Raw genomic sequence first — 27688 nt, 5'->3', positions numbered from 1 at the left:
CGTACATTTTTCAACACTTGGTTTGGGAATTTTTTTACCGTGACACCGGCACACAACGGTCTACTCTTGCGAATGACGTCAGGGGATCTTTAACGTCCACCCTTGAAGCAGACGGCACGGAGCAGTTATGGTCAATACACACCACAGTATTAACCAGGGCAGCCCACTGGTATCGAACTACAAACATCTGGAGTGAGCGCGTTCTACAAACCCGGGGCACGGTCAACATCGCTGGCGGTGAGTGATGTCAACCCACACTTAGAAATCGTCTGTGACTTCCTGCTCAAATGAGCAGAGGCATCGGTGCACTCATCTCCTCAGTGATGGATATTCCACATTCCTATGGTGAGTGCGATTCTCTCCAGAGGACAATCACTACCGACTTCCTCCCAAAGTGGTACTTATTTTAATTAACCCTGGAGATGATGAGCTGAAGTTGATCCCCCCCCCACCCACCTCCCAACCAGGATTTGAACTCGCAACCTTCCATTGCGAGCCACTCGCTGCACAGCCGAGCTACCCGGCTGCGCCTGCAGCGAACCGGTCCATCCTCCCACACGGCAGCACCGATCCTCACACGACGTGTCCTTTTTCACTCGCTCTTTATTTTGTCTCTGTTCACGTCGGGTACAGACAGCGGTTCAACGCGAGAAACACCGATACAATAAATCCATCATCATCATCATGAGCCATGGTCACACTCCCAATTGCTGGATGGATGCCTCCCAAAGCCACCGCCATCTCGCAATCCTGTGATGGACCCGACCCTATTCCCACAGGGATTCATTTCTCACCAACTAGTAGTATCCACAGCCATAGCGAGCGGTGTACTGGACGTGGTGTGCCAGAAAGACCTGGATGAAATGATGCTCTGCCCAAACCCTATACCAATCCCCATACCAATCCCCAACATCAAGCAATCCGCTCTCTCGTTCACTCGCATGCTCACGTCACGCAGAAATCCATCACTCGCCCACCCATCGTGCACCACGAACAGCCAAAACCGGTACTCGACTCCGATTGTCTGCTGCGATATTTTTCGATGCGGTGCCACACGTGCGCACGTCACACACGTCACACACGTCACACAGCACCGCCACTCGCATCCACAGGCTCCTTCATGGTTCGGCTAAATAAAAGCACGTCTCACCCAGGTTGGTCCGTAGAGAAAAAGACACAGCTCACTTCACTGGCCGTGTATTTGTGAACCAGAAATAGTGATGGGTGAGGTCACAGTCATTTGAGGGGTGGGCGAAGGGAGGCGAGATGGAGGAGTTGAGGGAGTACAGACAGGAGATGGAGACGGCAGCTAGACACACGTGGGGAGTAGACACTGCACAGAGACACGGGGAGCAAAAATATGGGAAACCGAAAGACAGGGGAGCATAGCGAGGAGACGGAGACATGGAGACAGAGATTCACGAGAGCAGAGACAGAAAACAGAGGGGAACCTGGGACAGCAGACACGTGGCACAAGAGGGACACGGAGTCACTGATATGAGATCGGACGGCTGATGTGGCATTGTGGCGACTCCAGCGACACGGGACAGACACAGGGAGGTGGGACAGAGCCCGCCCCCCGTGTTCATCACATTCATTGCTCATCACACAAATCCCGCTCACCACCGCACCACCCTCCGCCATTTAGCCCACACAGGCTGGCTGGGGAAAGTTAGCGAGTAGCAACCATGAAGGTCAACGCGACACGCAGGGGGTGCTGCTGTGGCCAGAACCACGCTCGGCACTTTCGTCTCCCCGGTGGTGATATTTACACACCGCAACCAGGTCTTTCATTTAAAGCAGTCGACCGAGATGAGGCGCAGGACCGGCTCAAATAATCGTCACTGATATTGGCTGCGAGTGCGAATCGAACTTGAGTGGCCGGGTTCGTAGCGCAGTGCGACACCCACTGCACACAAAAGACACGGGCGCGCAAACACGCACGAGGCAGCCGAGGGTCGCACTGCCTGCCAGAGGGGGCGTTAACTTGCGGTGATGCCACATCATCACACCACCAAAATAAATATAGGACAACCCTTCTGACATGGAGGGGGTGTGGGGGGGGTTGTGGGATGGACCCGCTTCCCTAAGTTTCATCTGCACTGGCCGGCCTCAGGTCAGAGGTTAAACGGCCAAAGCGTCATGGAGGGCATTTTCGACGCCCCTCAAGGTTGCAGGTCAGGGGTGAGAGGTCAAGGTGACCCAGCTGTCGCCCGCTGCCCGGGCTCCTCTGCTCCATTACCTCCCCAATCCTTCTCCCTATCTCCTCCCCTCTTACCACGTGGCACCATCCAACTTGGGGGTGCTTATCACGCAGAGAGAGGGAACGGGGAGCTGTGTTGCAAAACACCCACTGCTCTGAGAAATACGGCCGCTGCCAATAGGCGCAAACTATCCCAACTCTATCCTGTACCCCAACTCTAAACTTACACAACACACTATCCCCAACTCTATCCTGTACCCCAACTATAAACTTACACAACACTATCCCCCTAACTCTATCCTGTACCCCAACTATAAACTTACACAACACTATCCCTAACTCTATCCTGTACCCCAACTCTAAACTTACACAACACACTATCCCCAACTCTATCCTGTACCCCAACTATAAACTTACACAACACTATCCCTAACTCTATCCTGTACCCCAACTCTAATCTTACACTCGACACTATCCCCAACTCTATCCTTAACCTCAACTCTAATCCCAACCCTCATGATCTCCTTCCTCCCATACATTTCTGTGGAACCCGTCATTGACTTTGCCCCGATATCCATATCCTTCGTCGTTGTACTCCATTTTACGCTATCGCTTTCACTACTTTGGTTGCGAATAAGATTCCTATCCTGGTCTCTTGAGTTCTCACCTGGTTAAACTAAATACACTTATTTGCAGCAGTGTTTTACAGAGCAGTGGTGCGTTTCACTACAGTGCCGGGAGATGGAATCGGATCGGATCGCAAAGCATCGAGGCCACAATGTGGCTTGCACGACGAATAGAAATCTACGGAAGCTAATATTTCACGAAAGGAAGCGCCGCCGAGGTTGTGACTATGCACAGACACACGGCAACGCTTGCAGAGCTCGTAAATTACTTAACGAGCTCTCGTGCTTCCGCGGATTTCTTTCGGCGTGGCCTTGCGGTGGTGGAGCAGGGGCCCGGGCAGCGGTAACGACAGCCGGGCTTAACCTCAGCAGCCGGTCTGCTTAATGTCGGCCCCTGAGCGCTTGGTCACCGCGAGCATGGTGAAGATCTGTACACGCAGACACAGAGGGGACACACACACAGGAGGCACATACAAAGATCCCACCGTAGTCTCTAACAGATTGTAGGGGCAAGTTCTGTTAGCGAGCACTCATTAAAGCCGGCATGTGCACATGAGGTGGTGGGTGGCCAGGACAACGCCCGGCCACCTTGTGGCGATGTTTACACACTGCACCAGGTACTCATTTGAGACAGAGTTGACCTAGGGGAGGCCCAGGACCGGTTCAAATCATCACCGACTGGTGTTGGCCGTGAGCGGGAATCGAACTTGGGCGACAGGGTTCGTAGAGATGTGAGCTAACCGCTGCATTACCGCTCCCCACAAATGCACAGGATCTCAGGGTAAAAGACAAGCCTTAACAGATTGTTGGAGAAAACACTGTTAGTGGGCACCTATGAAGGTTGGCACGGCACACGAGAGGGTGGGTGGTCAAGACCATGTCCGGCTGCCTTTCTTCTCCCTAGTAGCAATGTTTACACACCGCACTAGGTACTCATTTTAGGCTTGAATCGATCTAGGGGAGGCCCAGGACCGATTCATATAATCGTCACAGGTGCTGGCCGTGAGGGACACATACCCACGCACAGGGACACACTAACACACACCAGGGACATGCTACAAAGTATTATGACATGGTGCGGCATGCGGTATTGTCGTTATGTGTTATGGTGCGGTGTGCCGTGCTGAGATGCGTCGCGCTGCGTGCCCGGCTGACCTCGGCGCAGGTCGGGTGGATGCCGATGGTGTCGTCCAGCTGGGCCTTTGTGAGGCCGCACTTCATGGCAACACCGTAGCCCTGGGTTATCTCACCGGCGTTGGGGCCAAGCACGTGGAACCCCACCACCCGGTCCTGCCGAGCCACACCACAAGCAAACCACAAATATGGTTGTCCACTCCACCAACATTTTCAACCACAGCATCAACATGTCAACCACACCACAAGCAAACCACAAATATGGTTGTCCACTCCACCAACATTTTCAACCACAGCATCAACATGTCAACCACACCACAAGCAAACCACAAATATGGTTGTCCACTCCACCAACATTTTCAACCACAGCATCAACATGTCAACCACACCACAAGCAAACCACAAATATGGTTGTCCACTCCACCAACATTTTCAACCACAGCATCAACATGTCAACCACACCACAAGCAAACCACAAATATGGTTGTCCACACCACCAACATTTTCAACCACAGCATCAACATGTCAACCACAGCATAGGGAAACCACCAATATGATTGTCCACACCACCAACATTTTCAACCACAACATCAACATGTCAACCACACCACAAGCAAACCACCAATATGATTGTCCACACCACCAACATTTTCAACCACAACATCATGTCAACCACAGCATAGGGAAATCACCAATAGGATTGTCCACACCACCAACATTTTCAACCACAGCATCAACATGTCAACCACACCACAAGCAAACCACAAATATGGTTGTCCACTCCACCAACATTTTCAACCACAGCATCAACATGTCAACCACACCACAAGCAAACCACAAATATGGTTGTCCACACCACCAACATTTTCAACCACAGCATCAACATGTCAACCACACCACAAGCAAACCACAAATATGGTTGTCCACTCCACCAACATTTTCAACCACAGCATCAACATGTCAACCACACCACAAGCAAACCACAAATATGGTTGTCCACACCACCAACATTTTCAACCACAGCATCAACATGTCAACCACACCACAAGCAAACCACAAATATGGTTGTCCACTCCACCAACATTTTCAACCACAGCATCAACATGTCAACCACACCACAAGCAAACCACAAATATGGTTGTCCACACCACCAACATTTTCAACCACAGCATCAACATGTCAACCACAGCATAGGGAAACCACCAATATGATTGTCCACACCACCAACATTTTCAACCACAACATCAACATGTCAACCACACCACAAGCAAACCACCAATATGATTGTCCACACCACCAACATTTTCAACCACAACATCATGTCAACCACAGCATAGGGAAATCACCAATATGATTGTCCACACCACCAACATTTTCAACCACAGCATCAACATGTCAACCACACCACAAGCAAACCACAAATATGGTTGTCCACACCACCAACATTTTCAACCACAGCATCAACATGTCAACCACACCACAAGCAAACCACCAATATGGTTGTCCACACCACCAACATTTTCAACCACAGCATCAACATGTCAACCACGGCATAGGGAAACCACCAATATGGTTGTCCACACCACCAACATTTTCGAACACAGCATCAACATGTCAACCACAGCATAGGGAAACCACCAATACTGTCAGCCACACCACCAGCCACACCACAGGTATACCACCAATACTATCAGCCACACCACCAACAATAATTAGCCACATCACAGACAAACCACCAACATGGTCAACCACAACACCAACATGTACAACGAAAACCATAGGCAAATCACCAATACCACCAGCCACACCTGCAGGCACAACACAGACAAGTGGAGGCACACCACGGTCACACAATGTGTGGGCACACGTGCCTTGTCAGCCTTGTTACAGAGGATCTTGGCGTAGCAGCTGTTGTTATCACCACCGGCCACAGTCCACTCCAGCGGCCAGAAGTTGCTGTGGAAGACCTATGTGGAGTGGGGGGGGGGGGGGGTCCATGTGAGGTCACAAACCCATGCTGGTGCCCACAGTGTGGCAGGAGGTTCTCACCCACTGGTTGGTGGTTGGTGGTAGTGATGCTTGTGGTGATGGTGGTGTTGATGACGGTTGTGGCGGTGGTGCTAGTGGCAGTGGTGGTGGCGAGGTAGCAGTGGAAGCTGTGGTGGTCTTGGTGGTGGAGGTGAGAGTGTTGGTGGTGGTGATGGCGATGGTGATGACGGTGGTGGGGGCAGTAATGGTGGTGGTGGTTGTGTCACCTCGATGTTGTCTTCTCCCAGCAATTCGAAGGCCCTCTCCTCTGAGAGGCCGCAGCAGCCGTACTCGAGGGGTGTGAACACGGTGGTGCACACGTTCACATAGTCACACTGCAGCACACACACGACACGTAAACACGCGCAATGTTACGAACACAACGCGCAGCACACACGCACGTGGCGCAAGGACACGTATACACACACACACACACACGCAGCACACACACACACAGCATACAAAGCACGCAGCAAACAAGCATATACATACGCACGTGTATACACACACACATACGCAGCGCACTAGTTAACATGCAAGCGACACATGAACACATGCAATAATCCAAATGCAACACGCACAGTACACACATGCAACATGCGCAGTTGATACACACAAAAAAAGACAAAGGTGACACACAGCACGTGCAGACCCACACAGCAGGAACGTGAGGAATAGTGTGCTTGTTCTCAAGATCAGCATTCCATTTAATATATCGGTCCCGGTGAGAGTGGTGCCGCTGGTGAGCGTGTGTGGCGAGTGTAGTGCAGGGGTGAGCGCACCACGCTAAGAACCCGGAGACCCAAGTTCGATTCCCACTTGCAACCAATAACAGTGGGGAACATTTGAAACAATTCTAGGTCTATTTTAGGTCAAATCGGCCTTAAAATGAGTACATGGTACAATATTTAAACATCACCACTGGGGAGACAAAGGCAGCTAAGGTGTGGTGCTGGTCACACACCCTCGCATAGGTGCGCCATTGCCTGCCTGCATAGACGCCCGCTAACAGCACCTGCCCCAACAGCCTGTTATAAGCTACATGGTGGATCTTTGTCATTGAGTGTGCCAACACTGGTGAGCATGTCTAGCGAGTTCGCCACCGGTGTGTGGTGAGTGTGTGGTGCGTGTGCTGCTGGTGAGTGTGGCAAATGTGCCGCTGGTGAGTGCGTGTGGCTAGCGTGCCGCTGGTGAGTGCGTGTGGCGAGCGTGCCGCTGGTGAGTGCGTGTGGCGAGCGTGCCGCTGGTGAGTGGGTACCTTGGTGGTGCCGCCCCCGTAGAGCCGGTGGGCCAGCAGCCGGCCAGCCTGGATGGCGATGGGCGTGAGCTCCAGCTTGCCCTGCAGGATGTCGCCGATTGCGTAAACGTGCGGCACGTTCGTCTGCTCCACGTCGTTCACCGGCACCTTGCCCGTCCTGCCAACGTCACACCAGAGCGTACCATTAGCGTCGTGCTAGGCCAGGGGCAATCATTACGGCAAAGGCATTAACCATGATGATTGCACAATTGGGATAAAATTGGGAGAAAATTACTACAGAAAAACAAGGAAACTGTTGAACGGTCGCCAGTGACAAGTCCATAAGACTCATCCGGCATATCGTGGCGTTTGGGGGTGGCCTAGGCACGGCACGAGTGGTGGTGGTCGTGGTGTGGCCGAGGGCTACCTCTCATCCACCTTCACCCCAACCACGTCCAGCCCGATGTTGGACGTGCAGGCGTCTCTCCCCACGGCGATCAGCACCTAAACGGGCGTCCAGAAGAGACAATCACCGTCGTCGCTTAACAACAGAATAGGCCATTACTCAATATCGCCCCCTACGGGGACAAACTTGAAACGACCCTCCTGAAAATAAAGAGTCGAAGAGACTCGGTGAGAGTATCCTGGGTAAACAAGCGTAAATAAAATAACGTGGGGAGGGGTGCGCAGGACTCACCGTGTTGAACTCGCCCTCGTACAGCTCCGAGCCCTCCGTGGCCTTCGCATGGACCTTGAGGCGGCCGGGGGTGCCGGCCTCAAGTTGCTCAACCTACACAGACAAAAATCCCCCATATAGCCTTAGCAGACTGTAGGAGCTCAACCTACACACACACAGGTTGCATTACTTACTTACTACACAAATACTATACATAGCCATATACACCCACCGGAGTGCTGGCTTCCAATTGCTCTACCTATACAAATGTGCACGTTTAGCACGGTTGGCTATGTATGGTGAAGTTCAACATGTATACATACACCATACCAAATATCCCTCGTATACCCCTTTAACAGAGTGTTTGTTAAATTTTTGTTAGCGAGCACCTATGAAGGCCAATAATAAAGGGGGTGGAGTTGCCAACAGCATGCCCGGTCACTTCTGACTTGCCAGTGGCGATGTTTACACACCGCACCAGGTACTTATTTCAATCTAAGCCGATCACGTGGAGGCTCAGGACCAGTTCAGATAATCGTCACCGACGTTGGCCACGAGCGGTAATCACACTTCGGGTTCGTAGCGTAACACGTGAACCACTGCACCGCGACTCCCAGCTGCCCTCCTCCTCGCCGTTGGCCCTACCGACGTTGTGATAACGGTTGTATCGTGAAAGGTCGTCTCGTATCTTATGGTATTAAGTGAATCAAGTCTCTTCGTTAAACACGTGCTCCCATTTCTGTCTCTCAATGTAGCCACAAGCGCGCACCTCGTCGTGTTGTACCATGAATAATCTTATACCACGGCACACGGCAGCGCCACCGCCGGGTTGGGCAATCGTGACAGTTGGGCCTAGTGGGGGGCCCCAATGGGGGCCCATGGGGAGCACCAATGGGGGTCCGTGGGGGCCCAGGAGTGGCCCTACCTTGGTGGGCACGAACTGGCGGATGAACTTGACCCCGTGTTTCTCCATGTAGTCTCCGGCCAATTCGGCCATCTGCTGATCAAATCCTCGCAGCAGGATGGAGCGCACCATCACAGTCACGTCCAGCCCCAGCCCCGCCAAGAAGCCGGCGCACTCCAGCGCCACGTAGCTGGCGCCCACCACCAGTGTCTTGCCAGGGCAGTACGGTAGCGAGAAGACGTCGTCGCTGAGAGTACAGCAATGCAACGCAATCAGCAACAGGGTGGCGGCGTGGTGGTAACACTCGTGCCTCTCGCAGCAAGCCCGGTCTGGATTCAATTCCCGATTCGACCGCCTTTCTATGTGGGCTTTGCATATTCCCCCCCTGTTCTGCAGAGTTTGAGTGTGTGAGTGAGGGTGTGTGCGTGTTCCATTCTCGTTCATGGCCAACACTAATGACCGTTATCTGAACCAGCCCTGGGCCTCCTCTAGGTCGACTCAACCTAAAATTAGTACCATACCCGATGCGATGTTCCGACATCACCACTAGGGAGATAAAGGCGGCTGGGCGCGGTGCTGGTCACCCACACCCGCATGTGCCGTGTTGACCTTCAAAGTGCTCGTTAACAGCACTTGCCCCAACAGTCTGTTAAATCTACATGGTGGATATTTGTCTTTGTGTGAGAGAATGTGTGGGGTTTATATGGTCTCCTCATATATTGCATGGGTTCCCTCCGGGTTCTCCAGTTTCCTCCCATAGCTCAAACAACAATCCAACTTGTATTGACTTAGCGAGGCTTTCCTGGGTAAACAAGTGCAATCGTAATAATAACACAAGCGGTAAGAAAACACGGAGCGATACGACACTAGAAACTCCTTTGCTTGTTTTAACCTTACGGTTGCGAGCACCAAGCCCAAGGGTCAAAACGTCAAGTGGCCAGCAACCAACAGAACTGAAGTTATTATAGACCAAGGGTCGGCAACTTGCTGCTCTGGAGCTGCATGCGGCTCGACTGCTTCGTGACATTATTCACATGCATCGCGGCTTTTGAAATATAGTTGTTGTTTTTTAGCAAATTCGACAAAATGTCTCTTCTTGTTATTTTTGTTTCAGACCCCTGTTATCGAATTGAGACGCAGGTCTGTCAAAGGGCAACACTGCCATTCGATTCCTGATTTGATTTCACAATAACTGGTGATGCCAACACCACAAACTATGACAATGACGACATTGATAAGATGCGTGTCCTTATTGACACGGTCCGGTAACCTCATTTGGCGCGTGACTCGGATCGAGCTGTTACGGGGGTGGGGGGGGGCAGCTGCGTCCACTCCAACCGCACTCGTTACCCTCTCCAGCTCGTTAACTCATCTCGACTTGAGACGTGAGACCCGGCTAATGAGCGGCAGCATCGATCTACCATGGCGTAGTAGTTTTAGCCTCCTCCTATGCAACCGTGTCCCGATGTCCCCCGGCTCCCCAAAACTGAGAACTTATTGTTCCGTGTTTAAATTTCAGAATTACGAGGCTGAATTGATAGGTCTTCTTCGTACAGCTGACGTAAATTGTAGAGCAACAACTCTAATTTCACTGGGAGTCCAGCGAATTAACCAAGATCTAAATAACGTCCCTCACCACTGCCCGAAGTCGCACAGACCCCTTTTTGGACCCAAGCGCTTAACCTTCAACAATGCAACTTCAACCCTGATGGTGCTTGCAACGCCGAATGGAGTCCACACAACAAGTTGGCAGTGGTGCAAAAAGCATAACTCAAAAACACCGCGTCTGTTATTATTGTACCTGAAACGCCAACGATTATATCACCCAGGATGCACCCGTCTCATTAGATCTCAAATGCTAAGCAGGATTTACCCTGGATAGTGCTTGGATGGGCGACCACTATGCATAACAGGTTGTTATTTGGCTACATTGTTGGCAGCAGATAGCAGTTCAGCAAAACCCAATGTTGCACTCTGCTTCCATGGTCCCCGCCTTCACTTACTGTTATGGGTCAAATAAACCCCCACAACCCACGTGGTATAGGGAGGCCCTCATCCAGCAAGGGACTGACAAAAGGGCTGTACATGTGTAATGACTGGGTGACACCTGCTGGCCTGGAAAGGGAATCACGGGTACGGGCACGGTTAGTACCAATCAATTAGAGAAGGAGGTGTATCTGGGGCAAAGGTGACAGGGGGGTTAGCCGAGATACTCTGGGAACTTGCTCGAAGGTTCCACAGGAGGGTGTGACCGGAGGCGGGGCCTAGCCACGCCTGGCGGGATATCAGGGGGAGCGGACCCGGAGCTCGGGGCTCGTGTGGGGTCCTGGCTGCGTCGCTGCTCGCCGACATCTCTCTCCGTCGTCCGGCCACGTGGAAGATCTGCGTGGTTTCCATCGCTGCCAGCGGCGTAGCCGAGTGAGGGCGATGGGACCACGCCGAGTGATCGGCTGTGTGTCGAGTGAGGGCGATGGGACCACACCGAGTGATCGGCTGTGTGTGTAGCCAGTAGAGGTGTTAATACTTAGAGTTATACTCAGTGTGAGGAAGAACAAGTGTTGGCCTGTGTTGTGTCCAGTGTGAGCAATAAAGAAGTACCCTCTACACGACGTGTCGCGGAAGTCGCTCATTACACATGTACTAAAGGGAAATATATACAGTAGGAGACACTGAATGTCGAAACCGGTCCATTGGTTTTACCATGCGTGTTGAATGAATGCTGCCGAAATTACACGCTTCCAGAAGGAAGGTCACATCGCAGACGGGAGGTTTAAAACACTCAACAGTGGTGTGGTTGAGTGTTGACCTCTGCAATGATTAATCGCCGCATCCTCGGAGCTTTGGACTCTGAGCGAACTCCGCTGGGTTGAATGAATGCGAGGCAGCACGTGCCACCGCCTGACTCGGCGTTCCCGTGCTCGCGGTGCGCTCGGGTTGAAACTGCAGAGTAAGGTTCTCATGCCAGTTCCTGAAGCTGCTACGACAATGTCGAGACGCGCAACCTCCAAAATATTTCAGATCTATATTTCTTGCATGAGAGATCAATAGACTCGCACAGAGACCTAGATAATCATATAGGAACCTAAAAGACTCGCACATAAATTCAATTTTATAAAACCACGTGCATAATGAGCACCTTTGAAGGCCAAAGCAACACGCCCAACCGCCTTTGTCTCCCCCAGTGCTGATGTTTACACTATATCACATACTCATTTAGAACCGATTCAACCTAGTGGAGGCCCAGAAATGGTTAAATGATTCTTTACAGTTGTTAGCCGACAGCAGGAATTGAATTCTGTTGATTGAATATGTGGCGCATTGCGCTAACCACTGTACTACCGCTCCAAACTACATATGCACATAGATTACAATAGCCCCCTCAGCACTTGTGCCAAGCTAGGTGCATTTTGAGGCCATGGGAAGTGCGAAAGCCTCGCTGGCAGGAAGTCACAGAACAGACGCAGATGTTACGGGTTCAATGAGATGACTGGAAAATAGCACCTCTTGTGTTCCCCACTGTGCCACCTTGCTGCATTTTAGCAAGCTGGCATTCCGCTCATTGTTGTGAGCATTGCCGAAAGCCTCCAAAATACCCAGTAGCCTCAAAGTACACCTAGCCAGGCACTGCCCAGTAGTATCCTTCATTAACCTCCTCCAGAAGTCGATTTTGACACTGCTGCTACCAGTCATCGGCAAGTCCACTTAGCACCACATCCTTCTGTACCAGAATACCTGGCACACCTCTTCTCTAGATCCTGCTGTGGCCGTTAAGAGCCCTCTCTCTCCGGCCAAGCTGCTTGGGCAATGCATTGATTGATTGCGTACATGCACTCTCACACTCTCTCCTGTACACCGGCCACACCTGGTGATGCAAAACTCCTTGTCTCCTGGGATGCCCAGGTACCGCGGTCGTTCCCCCATGGCGAGGATGAATGTCTCGGCTGTGTGCTGGGTTTCCTTGCCGCGCTTGTTGGTGGCCTAGGGAGCGCAGCAAACACACGTACAGCCGCACGCACACATAGGTACAAACACACACACACAGTCACCAATAATTTGTTTACAAAGAGGTCACAGGTATCTCTTTCAAGAGTACTGAGTTGGTAAGAACAAGGATTTGCATATACAGGGTGAGTAAATGTATCATCTCATCTCAATCATTCCACTGCCCTGTCTAGCCAAGAAGCCTCCCAGCGGCAGCTGTCCCTGTGTAGCACAAGGTGGATGCAGCACTGACCTGCTAGTGGACATAAAGCTGCCAGTGGGGGGTGATGTTGTATTATTATTTTTCTCGTTTACCCAGGAAAGCCTCTCCCGACTCGCACTTGCATTTGTTTACCAATTGAATAATTTGTCACCATCCCCGTTACCACTACATTCCCAACTCACTCGGCCACCACAACCCTGACTGCCTCTCACCACCCTCATCACAGACTCCATCAGTCCCCCATCACAATCTCTATCACCACCTCTCACTTGACCCGCACTCCCACCATGCGTACCTTGATAGTGTGGGCGTCGGTGAAGGTTCCGAATGCGTTGACGTAGCTCACGGTATGGTCGCGCAGTGCCACGCGGTAGCCCCAGTTGAGCGAGCCAATGTAGTTCTGGATGGCTTCCTTCATGGTGTTCCAGTTGTGAGTCACTGTGGGTCAGGAGTGGGCCCACTTACTCACTCACCAACTAATGAATCAACCCACTCACAAACTCACTCAATTATCAACACAAACTCACTCACTGCCATGCTCGCTCAAAACCCACTCACTTACCAACAAACTCCTTATCAACATAATCACCAACTCACTAACCAACTCACTCTCAATGCCACACTATGGGGGTCCCTCATCGTGCCCCAGTTATGAATTACAGTGGGAAGCGAGCAACGCACTTATTTGTGAAGCCATACACAAACTCAATCGGCAACTTAATCACCCATTCACTAACTCACTCCACTCATGTGGCTTGGCAAGTGCTGTAGGGCCACAGCTGGTGTAGAAGTGGCACAGCTGATGAAACAGTCACACGGCTGCCGGTAAAAGTGGCACATCTAGTGTAGCAGTGGCAGAGGAACGCACCTTGCAGGTCGTACTCCCAGCCAAACTTGCGCGAGTCGGAGAGCGCGTGGCCTAGCAAAGCCGCCTGGTGCATCAGCTTCTTCGGGATGCAGCCCACGTTCACACACGTGCCACCCAGGCCTGGCGAAAACAGAGAGAAATATGTTTTATTCATTAATAAAGTATATTGTAATTATCAGTAGGCTTGTTTAAACAAGCCTCATCGAGTCTCATAACTCTCTTACAGGAGGGTCCTGCAACGTTTTCCCAGTAGAGGGCGATGATTGCTAAGTGTGCTGTAATCCCAACTAAGCAATATGCGGTGTAATTTTTCTAATAAGGAGCATGACGCCGGCACAAAATGGCCTACTCTGTTAGGCCAGGTGAGCATCTAAGTGAGCAGGTGTGTGGGTGAGCAGGAGAGAGGCTCACCCCATGATGTGCCCAGCGGGGTCGGCTGCACAAAGTCCAGCACCATCACCTTCTTGCCGAGCTTGGCCGCCTCCTGCGAAGAGAACGGCGCCGTTGGTACTGCGGGTAGCGATGCGTCGACTCAACTATTTGACGTAAATTTTTACACTCACAATGCAAGCGCCAAAACACACGTAAATCGATGTTACCTGCTACAAGTTCAGAAAACGCGGCGGTTAACAAAAACAGAAAGGTGCTCAAAGAAGCGTGGAGAGATGCGTGTTTGGAATTGTAGTGTGATATAAAAAGAAAACAGATTAAAGACATCATCTACAGTGTTGGAGAAGTAACTGGGCTTGGGCAGGATATGTCGCCAGAAGGGAAGCTGCGCGTGGTCAAGAATAATAAGGGAGTGGCAGCCAAAGAATGGAAGGCATCGGAGAGGACGTTCCCAGTGGAGAGGGAGTGATGAGATCAGCTCATGGTGAGCAGGTGCTGGCTGGATTGTTGCATTGCAGGTTCGTGAGATGTGGTGGTGGTTTGGAGCGGCCTTCATCCAGCAGTGGATGTTCATGGATGATGATCATGGGCCAACATGACCCCTGCAGCCAAACGCAAGTCAAGCGATTTCCTGCTCAACTGAGCATTGAGGAATGTGTGCTCATCTCCTGTTTACAATCCTGAACCAGTGGTGGAAATTCTGTATTCCTCTGGCAAGGGCCAGTCTATGCATAGGACAACCACTGTTGACTTCCCCACAGAGCAATACTAGTTTTATCTACCCCGGAAGGATGACGGGCTGAGTCAATCTGATTCCAAGCCGCTCTACCACAGAGACACCAGCTGATGAAGAACTCGAACCTTAAAATTAGTGGAGGGATTTTGAGCCAGGGCGAAAATTCTACATCGCTATGGTAGGGGTTAAATAGCAAACGGCACAACATTCGCCACAAAAATGAATAATTCTTCAATCCAATCTTCACTCCTAATCTCGACAATTCACGAAATCGTGTGAGAGGTTGGGGGGATGGGAGAAAGAAAAAATGTCAGAGCTAGGGTGGCGCAGTGGCAACACTTGAGCTTCAGAGTAACAGGGCCTGGGTTAGATACCCAACTCAGGTGACTTTCTATGTGTAGTTTGTTTCTTCCTCTGTTTGGTATGGGGTTTCCAGTTTCCTCCCACAGCTAAAAAACAATTTAACTGGTATGGACCAAACATCCCAATACTGAAAAACAACCTGCAAATTACTCATCGGGATACAAGAAACTTGGGACTGAGTGCATACTTTCCTGGCTAAACAAGTGAATAATAAATTTCGATTTAAAGCTTTCGTGACTGCAGGGATTCATCTTCTTGGTTCTTTTGGTAAAGTCACATAGAATGGAAATAATAAAATAATAATCAGACTGTCTGTCTTCGACAGACCTGTTCTTCACCTGAGGACGGCTGCTTGCATTGTGGCCGAAATGTCGTGAGAATTATTTTATTATTTACATTTTTATTATTTTATTATTCCCATTCTACGTGACTTTACCGAAAGAACCAAGAAGAAGTGAATAATACTCAAGCGGCTACCTCTACCTCTGTACATACCTTTAGAGGTGTAAACGGATGTACACAGAGATCAAAGTACAACTATTGCCCCTAAGTTTATTACCGCATTCTCCAGATTATAAGACACCCTGGGAAAATAAGACGCACCCCATCAACTTGTTCCCGGTGTTAATAAAGTTACACAGATCTGGCTTTCATAATTTCGTGTTCATCACTCAAACTTAGATCGGATGACGCCCAAATGTGAGCAGAGGTCCTCGCACGGCCAGTATTGGTGCTTAAATCATTGGCTATGCATGGCTCCTACGACGCCGTACCAGATCAGCAGGTTGTGTGTTCTGGGCCTGCTCAAGATGGTCACCACTTTCCTAAGGCTTGCTCTGTCGCAGCTCACATCTGCACGAAGGCAGTTCAAAGCATCAGCTGCAGATTGCCCATGGTTCCCATCACCCGGATAGAAGAGTCTCCGTGGAGCGTTGTGACGAATCTAATCTCACATACACCTACCATATTTAGAGGCACCCACAATTTGAGCAATAAAATGTCATTTAAAAAAGTGCGTTATAATCATGATTGGCAACGTATTGAGAAGAGAGATGGTCTCTGTCATATGACGAAGGGTCATTACTCTAAACTTCACCTATTAAACTTATATTCCTCTTTCGAGTCATTGTTATCGACCAATGTGTTTTTTTATCTGAGGAAATGCTGACTCACCAGGCAATTGCTGACATCACTTACAATGTGTACAGAAGCCTTCAAAACTGTTTGCCATGTGGTGACAAAGTAAAGAGAGGGACGCGCAGGTGACAATGGGATAAATGCCAAGGCCTCAGGGCTAAATGTAGGTGCGGTTCTGCCATGGTTTAAAAACGGTCACCACGCTTGGCACCAAGCCGTAACCTCTACAAGTTGTTCTCATGACTCTCGCGGCAAAAACACAATGACACATGAACCTTATGGTGGTACCCCGGCTCTCGCATAATGTCCATGATAGCCATTTTTAGTCTGCTGATGGTCGGCGATGCGGCAATCAACTCATCTCGACGAGCTGTACACGAAGCACTTTGGTGCATACGAGCGTTCAGGGTTTCAGCGCAATCGTCCTCGCTGCGTTTCGACATCTCGGAGTAGCACTGATTTCGGATTGATTGGTACCCCAGTCGCAGAGTTAAGTACACCCCTGGAAAAAAGTGTCCCAGATATAAAATATTTAATTGCCTCAGCCATTTTGTATTATTTGGTACCCCGGGGAATCGCCATAAGGATCACATGCGCCATGAATAAACAATTGCAACGCGGTGCAAACAACGCCCCTCATAACACACAAGGTGCTTGTGTTAGCAGTGGTGATGGTGACACGTGGTCATGAGGTGGCACCTGAGTTCTGAGATTTATACCGAGACACTGTGACAATCGAAACGTAAATTGGCACAAGCTGATGCTAGGGCCGTGCCCTCTGGTGGTGGCGGCGAGTGGAGTTTATGGATGATGAAAATGCGATGAAAATGCGATGATAGTGCAGGCAACTATGTTCCTGGTCATTCGATACCATCACTCATAAACCACCATTGTCCATCACCCACCATTACCCATCATCTACCATCATCTACAACCCACGGTCACCCATCAACCACCATCATTGATCACCTACCACCAACTACCACCAATCAGCCACCATCACCTGCCATTAGTCACAACCCACCATCAACAATAACATATTATCCACCATCAACTATCCACCATCACCAACCATCTACCATCACCCAACATCACTCACAAGCCACCCAGAGTCTTCACACAGCCTCGCTTCACTACCCTACACATTTTTACAGTTTCTGAGTACAGGCACAAAGGACAAAAACTTCAAACGGCTAGCAACAAAGAGCACTATCAAAGTTATAATCGGTAAGAGTTTACATGTTTTATAAATTGAGCAAGGCCATTGTAAGAGCTTTGGAAAAGAGACACGAATGGGAAGGAATCACCAATGGGAGCAAAGCGAGAGAAGGATTAGAAATAGAAGTGTCATGGTTCTGCAGTGTGGTGAGTGGTTGAGTGTGGACGATGATTGAATTAGTGAGTTAGTGGGCAAGTGGGTGAGTGTGTAGGTAAATGAGTGGGTGAATGAGGGAGTGAACAAGCGAGTGAATGTGTGGCTGAGTGGATATGTGAAGTAGTAAAATAATTGAGTGAGGTTATTTCTACTCACTGCACCCACCCACTTAAGCCGGTCACGGCTAAAACTAAACTCCTAAAGTTAGTTTGGCAGTAATCTCAGCCCAACTGTGCCAGAGGCAAACACACACGCATGCATGCACCATGACTCGGCAGTTTTCCGGTTAGGGGTGGGACGATTGCTGTAAAGCACAAGGGGCCGGTGTGGAACGGCACCAGCACCACTCCGCACAGCATTTCTGCTCCTACCCCCACCACCACTAAGAGGTGGTGGGGGTAGGAGGCACCCATGGCCAGTAACTCATTGTGTAAGCACAAGGTACGGCCGTACTGCTTTTTAGTGCTAATGACGCTCGCTTCAAAGCTAATACGATTCCTGCTGCAGCAGTCGTGGTAAAAGGGGTAAAAATGCAGACCACAAACTCCCCCACCACAGCGTGGATGAGCACGTGGGTGGGTTGGTGGGTGAGCGCGCCGTTGAGCAGGCAGTTGCGCAAGCTATCAAATGAGTAGGAAAGTGGGCGAGTGAGCAATTGTGTGAGCTATTGAGCTATTAAATGAGCGTGCCGGCGAGTGGAATTGGCTGCGTAAATGAGAAGGAGAGTTTGATAGCGAGTGAGCAAGTAGATGAGCGAGTGGGTGAGCAAGTCGATGAGTGGGTGACCGAGTGAGCGAGCAAAGCGGTCCCCCCTCTTGCCTTGGAGGCAGCGAGCCCCCCGGAGCCCCCCCCGATGACAATGAGGTCGTATTCGTAGGAGTGGTGCACTGAGTCCGTGTCCTCCACCGGTGGTGCGGGTGAGGGGGCCGTGGAGACCGCCAGCAGTTGCTGGAGTCGCCCGCTCTGATACGCCTGCATCACCACCAGGGCCAACAGACAGAGACGAGCAGAACCACCCAATAGCTCACACCACATCCTCTCACAACACTCAGGCACATGGCATGTGTGTATATACACCCACTTGTACACATACCCAAGACAAATATTCCCTCTATAGCCATACAGGTTTGGGGAAAGTGCTGTTAGCGTGCACCTACGAAGGCCGGAGAGGCACACGAGGGGGTAGGTGGCCAGCACCACGCACACATGTACACACGCGCACACACAAAAGACAAAGATCCCCTGTATAGCATTTAACAGATTGTTAACGGCTATACAGACAGACACATACGCACAACCCCCCTTGTAAATAATGAGCTGTACATGTGAAAAGATCACAAAGACCTCACACATTTCCATCCGAGGAACCCGGAGCCAATTATCACCAATTAACATCTCCTTCAGACCGTCTATTTCCAGCGACGTTGCATATTTTAGGGGTTTCTGTGCGAGATGAAAATGCAATGTCTACTCAAATTAAATAATTGTTCCGGATGTCTCACATACACAAAGACCCCCAGTAGAGCTTCAACATAATTTTGGGGCAAGTGCTGTTAGCGAGCACCTATGAAAGTCAGCAACGGAGCACAAGGTGGTGGTGTGACCAGCACCATGCCCTGTCACCTTTGTCTTTCCAATTTCGATGGTTACACACCACACCAGATACTCATTTAAGGCCGAGTCAATCTAGGGGAGCAAACAGCAGGTTCATATATTAGTCACCGATGTGAGTGGGAATCGCACTTGCCGGGTTTATAGTGTAGTGCACTCACCACTACATTACCGCTTCCCACCCATATACACCTACACACTTGTACACACACACACCTGTGCACAAAGACTATCCACATGGCCACACAGACTGCTGGGGCAGTGCTGTTAGCGAGCACCTGCAAAAATGAACACAACAAGCCATGATCGCGCTAATGTTGGGCAATGTCAAACTGGGGTGACGGCTGTGCCTTACCTGCATCGTCTTGTCACAGCCTCCCACGTGAGTCTTGTTGACAAACACGTTGGGCACTGTTTTCTGTCCCGTCATCTCCAGCAAAACCTCCTGGATGAGAGGCCCATCGTCTGAGGAGAGACACTGGAGAGTGAGAGAGGTGGAGCAAGCCTAACACTCCCACAGCCAGACTTATACACTACTAATTTTCTCATACACATCCTTACCTATTAATACTACACTGATAAATTAATTTCACACTCAAACACAGTTGTCACATTTATCATATTTTGTATTTTAGTATGCTTGTTTACCCAGGAAAGCCTCACCGAATCTAAATTCACTTTTTCAGGAGGGCCCTGTCAAGTGGCTGCAGTAGAGAGCGATGTTGCTGTTATGTGAAATCCAATAAGTAATCTGCCGGTAATTTTTCACCAGTGGGATGTTTGGCCAATACCAGTTCATCTGTGTGTGGGTTTAGTACATGAATGCCACATACCCACACATCAATACCACATCCTTACAGTCCTGACTTCTCTGTGCATTACTACTGTACTCGCACAACTACAAAATCCACACCCATGAGTAATCCTTTTAAAGGTGAAACATGTGGCAAAGTCTAAAGGAGGAGTTCATGAGGCTTTGAAAGCAACATACAGTGGTCGTTGTTATTATTATTATTACTATACTACTCTATGCGTCTGACAAGGTGGTGGCATAAAACAATCAGGCATCTGTGTCGTGTGGCATGGCGTGTTGTAATGTAGCATGATGTAGTTTGGCATGCTGTACAGTGCGGTGTATTGTGTTGTAATACAACAATGGTGTAGTTTAGCATGATGTGTAGTGTAGGAGTGTAACACTGTGTTGCAAAGCAGCATGACATAGCTTACTGTAGGGCTGAACAAACAATTACAAACACATGCCAATCATACTTCTGAAAACAATGACTAAGACCACATCTTCAATGCAACTATTAACCCCTCTAAATAATAAATCGTACGAGTAGCAATTTCTCTACTCTCATGAAAAATATCCAATCGAGTCAATGCGTAGAAATTACAATCCGCCTTCCTCCTTCACATTATATATTTTTCACATATCCCAACAACCACGCAGCCTTCTGGGAATGCATACTATGAAGGAGGCGCATTTGTCTGCTTATTTTATTTTGACCCAAACATCGCATCTCCTGGATTTGCCATTGCTCGGAGACACTGGTGTAATCATCAATCGCATCAGAACATCAACAGGCTGATGCGCACATCTCCTGCATAAATGGGAAATTAAGAACAAAAGCCACCACAGTAGTGCGATTGTTGCCATGCAACCCAAATTATGTAGCGTATAGTCAACCACTCTCGTCTTAGCTCCTTCAATGGAGGAGGAATAGCAACACTACACGAACTCTCTCCTGAAGCCATCTTGTGGCAAGCGGGCCTCGACTTTGGCATTAAGCTTCTGAAAATGTTGCTGCCATTATATCAGTCTCCACAACGGCAATTATATTTTCAAGAATAATAATATGCTATACCACAGCAATGTTATTTGAAATTACAATTATAGGGATTATTGCAATTAAAAACAGATGACACGGTTACCATCACCTTCACCCGAGGCCTGCTGCACACAACAACATTTCTGGTAGCACCGTGCGTGCCAGTTAGCGCCCGGCTAGAGCAGGACTCGGCAATCTGCAGCACCGGAGCCGCATGCAGCTCTCGAAGGACTGCTTCGTGACGTTATTTATGAAGGAAATTCTCATATTAACATGGATTGCGGCTCTTGAAATATATATATTTTTTTACCAAATTCGAATAAAATGACTCTTCTTGTTATTTTGGTTGCAGACCCCTAGATCAAAGGGCTTGCATTGGCAGTGGAGTGGTTGGGTGTGCTGCGAGGCAGCAGTGCGTGACCGGGTCTTGTACCTATGAGGTCCAGCTCCAGGGCTTCGTAAGAGACCTTCAGTTCTGTGAAGAGCCCCTTCACCTGCCGACCAGAGATGGGAATGAACTCATTAACATTCTGCACCAACATTGTGTTTATCCTAGGTGCGATATTAATTGCATGAATGCATACTGTGTCAGTTATATATTTAAAATAATTGGATACCTATTCCATTGTTTGCGATGGATGGGTGTGCGTGCATGTGTAATTACATGTTTGATATGTGTTTATGTATGTGTATATATGCAATTATACGAGTGTATGCATGTGTATTGGTGCCAGATAACAGCACTTGAATGCTATAGGCGGGGATCTTTGTTTTTGCGTATATCTGAACATTGGTGTCATATTTGAACCAGTTCTGACCCTACCCTTGGTTAACTCAACCTTACATAAGTACCTGGTGCAGCATGTAAACAATCTGCACTGGGGATATAAAGGTGGCCAGGCTTGGTGATGGCCACCTCACCCCCTTACGCGCCCCGTATCGGTCTTCAATGGCGCTCGCTACCACTACTTGCCCCCACAGTCTGTTAAAGGCTATACAGAGGATCTATGTCTTTGTATGTATGTGTAAGTAGGGCGTGGTAGTGAACGATTAGCACACTGCGCTATGAACCCGACAGCCCGAGTTCGATTCCGGATCATGATCAATACCAGTGACGATTATTTGAATCGGTCCTGGGCCTCTCCTAGGTTAACTCGGCTTCAAATGAGTACCTGGTGAGGTGCGTAAACATCGCTACTGGAAAGACAAAGGTGGTCGGGCGTGGAGCTGGCCATCCACCCCCTCGTGTGCCACAGTGTCGGCCTTCATAAGTGCTGCTCACGAACAGCACTTGCCCCAACAATTTGTTCAGGCTATATGGGGAATCTTTGTCTTTGTGTAAATGTATATTGTTTGTACACGCATCATTACGTGTTTGCTATCCGTGTGTAAATCAACACCCAGGACACCCTAGCAAATGAGATTTTTCCATCTCGATGGATTGTTCAGGTGAAAACCCTCAATAACGAAGCAATAAACCCAAATAAACACTGCAACTCTGGATCGCTCACTACAAGCAATCGGTACCATTGCTGACTGCTTGACGTTTTAGCTATCTAGGTCTGCACTTGGCACACATGCACAAATAAAAAGATAAAGATTCCCCCAATACTTATGGCCTTAACTGGTTGTTGGGGAAAGTGTTGTTTGCGAGAGGGGGGGGGGGTGGCTATCCGTTTGATAGTGCTGCGTGTTGCTGGCCGTTAGACGTTTGGGGGCCTTTGCTCATAAACTATAAAAAAAAAATATTAACAGGTACACTTATCTCCACGCCCAGCATGTAGGTGGCAATTATCCCTAACTAGTGATCAGAGGCGCAAGCCCAGGGGGGAATGCTCCCACGCTAATTAGTGGCCAGAAATTACACGTGCTTTATGGCGGCACACTCATCAGTATCAATCAGCCTCCTTTTTAACACACCCCCCCCCCATGGAGACCTGCATTGCAGACCCCTCCTCCCGCCCCCCCATGATGGCAATATGTTCAGAAGCTCAACGCCAATATCAAAGTCTGCGAGCCATTAGCACGGTTGGCTACGTACGGTGGCGAAGAGAGTTCAACAAACACACATAGCCATGACGAGAGGACTCTTTAGGACAGAGTTCGTGTAGTTTTGGGTTTTCTCCTCCGTTAAAGGAGCACAGCGTAGGTCGTTAACGATGTGCACCATTTTTTGGTTTACACGGCCACAATCGTAGTGTGGATTGTCATTAATTTTCCATTCATGAAGGAGCTGTGCGCATCGGCCTGCTGACGGTCTAATGCGGTTGATGGTTACCCCAGTGTCTTCGAGGTTGGTGTCAAATCCAGAAGGTGCGATGTTTGAATCTCGAATTAAGTGGTTACGATTATGATGATGATATTGAACACACAATCTTTATCTGCAGCAGCCTCGACTCTTTCGAGTAAGGCTGCCGCTGCCCTGGAACGTGGCGTCATTAACTTTACAAGCATTGCGATTTTACGACGGTGTTGTAAGATAACGCTGCCTGCTGCCACAGGCCTCTGGGCTCACGAGGCGAGCGTGGTTGAGACTATGGTGAGGATATGCAAATCCTGACCACAGAGCCCCCCCCTCCCAACATCGGCCAGACTCGGCTTCTTGCAGTGTTATAATTTTTCACACTGTAATATCGTACGATATTAACGTTGACGGTAAGGTAATGATCGTGATAGAATTTCCCCAAAATTTTGTAGTTCGCGTTTTTATCGGATTGTTTTCATGCTTTGCTCTCATTCCAGTACGATTAAACACTGCTGAAGAGTTGTTCCACTGCAGTCGAGTGGAAAATAACGAGTGGTCGTCTGACTATGAAAAGTCCCCCGCGGTGACATAAGTTTACTGTGCACAGCGCTATATTTTTTATTCAAACATTTCATTTTGGAATGTTTTGATACGGAATATTTCGTTTGCAAGCATTTCCAGGATGTAATTAAACCAAACGTTGTTGCAAGGTGGCCAATAACATAATCAATCCCTACAGTTACCCGATTCGAGAGGCTAAGATGCTACATCACAATGACGGACGGAAAAAAATAACCATCGCTGTGCCCCCCATTGCAGAGTGATGATGGGTCCTCGTGCGGCCGTAATGAAACGATGCCGCGGAGCGTAATGCAATTGAGATGTACATCAATTGTGGGCCGTACATAATTAAGTTGTGGATCGCGTGAAACTCAGTAGTTGTGGTTCGTCGTGTCTGGCCGACGTTGCCCAGCTCCTGCCGTACCCGGGTTTAAATCACGGCCGTGGCGTGAGTGATGACGCCTCGTCTCGCGTGTCACGAGAGAAAACACGGCGAGGAATTCACCCCGGCAAGTCAAGACTCCGCATGCCGAGCACAACCGCGCCCAGAGGCCCCGAATCCTCGCAACCATTACATCCGGAAGGCGAACCACCCACACACCCACACACGGCGCGAGTTTACCATCCTTCAACCCTCTCCCTGAACCGGACAGTGACACAGCTTTCACCACGAAGTCGAGTACGACACCGACTCGAGAGAAAGCCAGATCGACCGCCTCACACACCAGCCGCTAGAACACCCCACCGCTCACCCCTCACATTCACCCTCAAACCCCTCAACAACAAGCGCCATTCGCCACTAAGTGGCGGTGCGTCCTTGTGCCAGGCCATGTGCACCTTGAGGCTACCACGTGAAGTTGTCGAACGCCCGCTGGCAGGAGGTCACGGGGCAGACCCAGCAGGTGCCACGGGTCGACTGACTGAGATGACCGAGATGACTGGTAGATGCACCACCTGTGCTTCCTACTGTACCAACTACCACTCACTCACTCACCCTCACAGCTCTCTCACCTTTTCGCAGAACGGACAGAAGCTCTTGCTGAACAAGACCACTGGGACTCGCTCCACAAGACCTTGAACCCGCGTTCGGGCCGCCTCCCGTGCTTCTCCCGTGGGGGGCATGGCTCCCCTGTGGCTCTCTGTGGCTCCCTGTGGCTCTCTGTGGCTCTCTGTGGCTCCTCTGTGGCTCTCCTGTAAAGGCGTCTGTAGGTCCTGGTGGGTCCTACTCAGGATCAGCGAGCCCTGTTGTGTTGTCGATGGTGACAGGGGGCCCGGATGCAACTGGGGTCTGTAAACATCATCAGCAGCAGCAACAGCGATTAATTCCAGGCGGAGATGTCCGGTGCTGAGCTCCGGGAAATGTTCTCAATGAAGCCACGTTAAGAGATGTACGAAGAGAGAGTTAAGAGCATGTGGTGAGTGAGAGAATGGGGGGGGGGGGATGAGGAGCAGAGGAGGGTGGACGAGGTGTGGTGGAGAGGTCAGTGGAGCCGAGTGATGTTCTTAGTTGATGGGAGTTGCGTGGCGAGTGTGTGCGGTGGGGAGTTTACGGGGAAGTTGAGACGAGAGAGATGCGGGGAACGTGAGGGGGGGATCGAGTGAAGAGGTGTGTGAAGATATTCTTGGTTCTTTCGGTAAAGTCACGTAGAAGGGAAATAATAAAACAATACAAATAAAACTAATTCTCACGACGTTTCTTGCTGTGGATTGCACATCTGATGATGATTGCTTGTGTTGCGATCGAAACGTCGTGAGAATTTTGTTTCATTTTTATTATTTTATTACTTCCCTTCTACGTGACTTTACCGAAAGAACCGAGAAGATGAATCCCTGCAGTCACGAAATCTTTAAATCGAAAAATATTGATGATGTTGTGTTGACGACTACGTGATTCTGACTATTGACACGCTAGTTAGTTTTATGATGTTCTTGTACATGATAAGGTAAGGTACTGACTGATGTTCCCGAGTTGACAAATGAGTTGATAATGTCGAGGCGAAGCTGAATACGTAGAGCATAATGTTGAGGATATAGCAACGTTGACGAGGACGTTGGTGATGTAGTAACGAGGTTCGGTTAAGAGGTGCGAATGAGGTTGGCGACGAGCTCAAGACGATGTTAGCGATGAGGTAATAGAATTACGTCGCTGATAAGATGTGGACGGGGTTGTAGACGAGGTAAAGACGAGGTTGGTGGCGTGAGGTGGTGGTGTGAGGTGGTGTGGGGTGGTGGTGATGAGGTGGTGATGATGGTGATGATGAGATGAACGCTTCTCACCTCCGCCTCGCGCTACTGGCGGGAACCCCGCGCCGCTCTTGCCTAAGAAGCCTCGCGCGCGTCGGCGAGCACGTGACACTCTGACCAAGCTCACGATTCTTAAAACGCCTTGCGGGCGTCACAACGAACGTAAGGGGCGTCACCCTCGCAAGCCGATTACGCGCCCCAAGGGCACTTTTCCTTGTCACTTCTGTGCCCACCGGGTTTGCACCCGGTGGTCAAGCTCATGAGGTGGGGTGGGGCCACGGTTACGGGGCGGAGCCGCGGGTAAAGGGGCGGGGCCACGAGTGAAGGGGGGGGGGGGTGAAAGGGACGGGTTCCATTTAGACTTAAAACTTTCGTGACTGCAGGAATTAATATTCTTGGTTCTTTCGGTAAAGTCACGTAGATATAATTTTTTTAAAAGAATTAAAATAAAATAATAAGTGTTTAATAATAAAAGCAAAAAAAATTCTAATTTAATTTACAAAAAATTAATAATATCATGCGGCCTCCTTTGCCAGTACCAAAATATGAGAATAGGTGTTCCCCTTTTTTCTGCCATTCTCAAATTTTAAATAATAAAAGCAAAAAACCCACGACGTTTCGATCGCAACACAAGCGGTCTTCATAAGGCGGGTTCAAATTAAGAGGCGGGGCCACAAGTAAAGGAGGCGGGGCCACAAGTAAAGGGGCGGAGCCACAAGTAAAGGGGGCGGGGTGGCGAGTAAAGGGGGCGGGGCCACGAGTAAAGGGGGCGGGCCACAAGTAAAGGGGGCGGGCCGCGAGTAAAGGGGTGGGCCCACGAGTAAAGGGGGCGGGGCCTCAAGTAAAGGGGGAGGGGCCATGAGTAAAGAAGGCGGGTCACTAGTAAAGGGGGCGGGGTGGCGAGTAAAGGGGGCGGGGCCTCAAGTAAAGGGGCGGGGCCATGAGTAAAGAAGGCGGGCCACAAGTAAAGGGGGCGGGCCGCGAGTAAAGGGGGCGGGCCCACGAGTAAAGGGGGCGGGGTCTCAAGTAAAGGGGCGAGCCATGAGTAAAGGGGGCGGGCCACTAGTAAAGGGGGCGGGGTGGCGAGTGAAGGGGGCGGGGCCACGAGTAAAAGGGGCGGGGCCATGAGAAACCTCATTGTTGCCGCACGAGGGCCACCTCGTGCGAATTTTAGATTTCCACGGAATCCACCATGGATGGGTGGTCAATCAGGGGCACCACCACCACCCACCACGGCACCACCCGAGGTACTAGTTCTTCGTGTGGTTGATGTTGATGGAGAGCAGCAGCTGTAATTTACATGAGCCGGATAAT

The 27688-nt window shown here is 49.9% G+C and overlaps 1 protein-coding gene across 1 annotated transcript; it reads right to left on the bottom strand.

The window, feature by feature from the left end:
* Nucleotides 1-585: 585 nt before the first annotated feature.
* On the bottom strand, nucleotides 586-26479 carry LOC133355659 (thioredoxin reductase 1, cytoplasmic-like). The gene is made up of 17 exons (XM_061573048.1): nucleotides 26408-26479; nucleotides 25142-25418; nucleotides 21758-21818; nucleotides 19848-19957; nucleotides 18701-18853; nucleotides 14292-14364; nucleotides 13881-14000; nucleotides 13308-13450; nucleotides 12671-12786; nucleotides 8830-9055; nucleotides 7926-8018; nucleotides 7656-7732; nucleotides 7250-7406; nucleotides 6219-6326; nucleotides 5835-5930; nucleotides 3985-4119; nucleotides 586-3257 (listed from the first exon to the last, which is right to left on the bottom strand). Exons 2-17 carry the CDS (start codon nucleotides 25250-25252, stop codon nucleotides 3195-3197), a joined length of 1842 nt encoding a protein of 613 aa, XP_061429032.1. The 5' UTR covers nucleotides 25253-25418; nucleotides 26408-26479; the 3' UTR covers nucleotides 586-3194.
* Between the last annotated feature and the right edge of the window lie 1209 nt (nucleotides 26480-27688).

Source organism: Lethenteron reissneri, chromosome 51 (genome assembly GCF_015708825.2).
Source record: "Lethenteron reissneri isolate LAM-NWPU_2019-01 chromosome 51, ASM1570882v1, whole genome shotgun sequence".
NCBI lineage: Eukaryota > Metazoa > Chordata > Hyperoartia > Petromyzontiformes > Petromyzontidae > Lethenteron > Lethenteron reissneri.
This window is presented reverse-complemented; position numbering and strand designations above follow the sequence as displayed.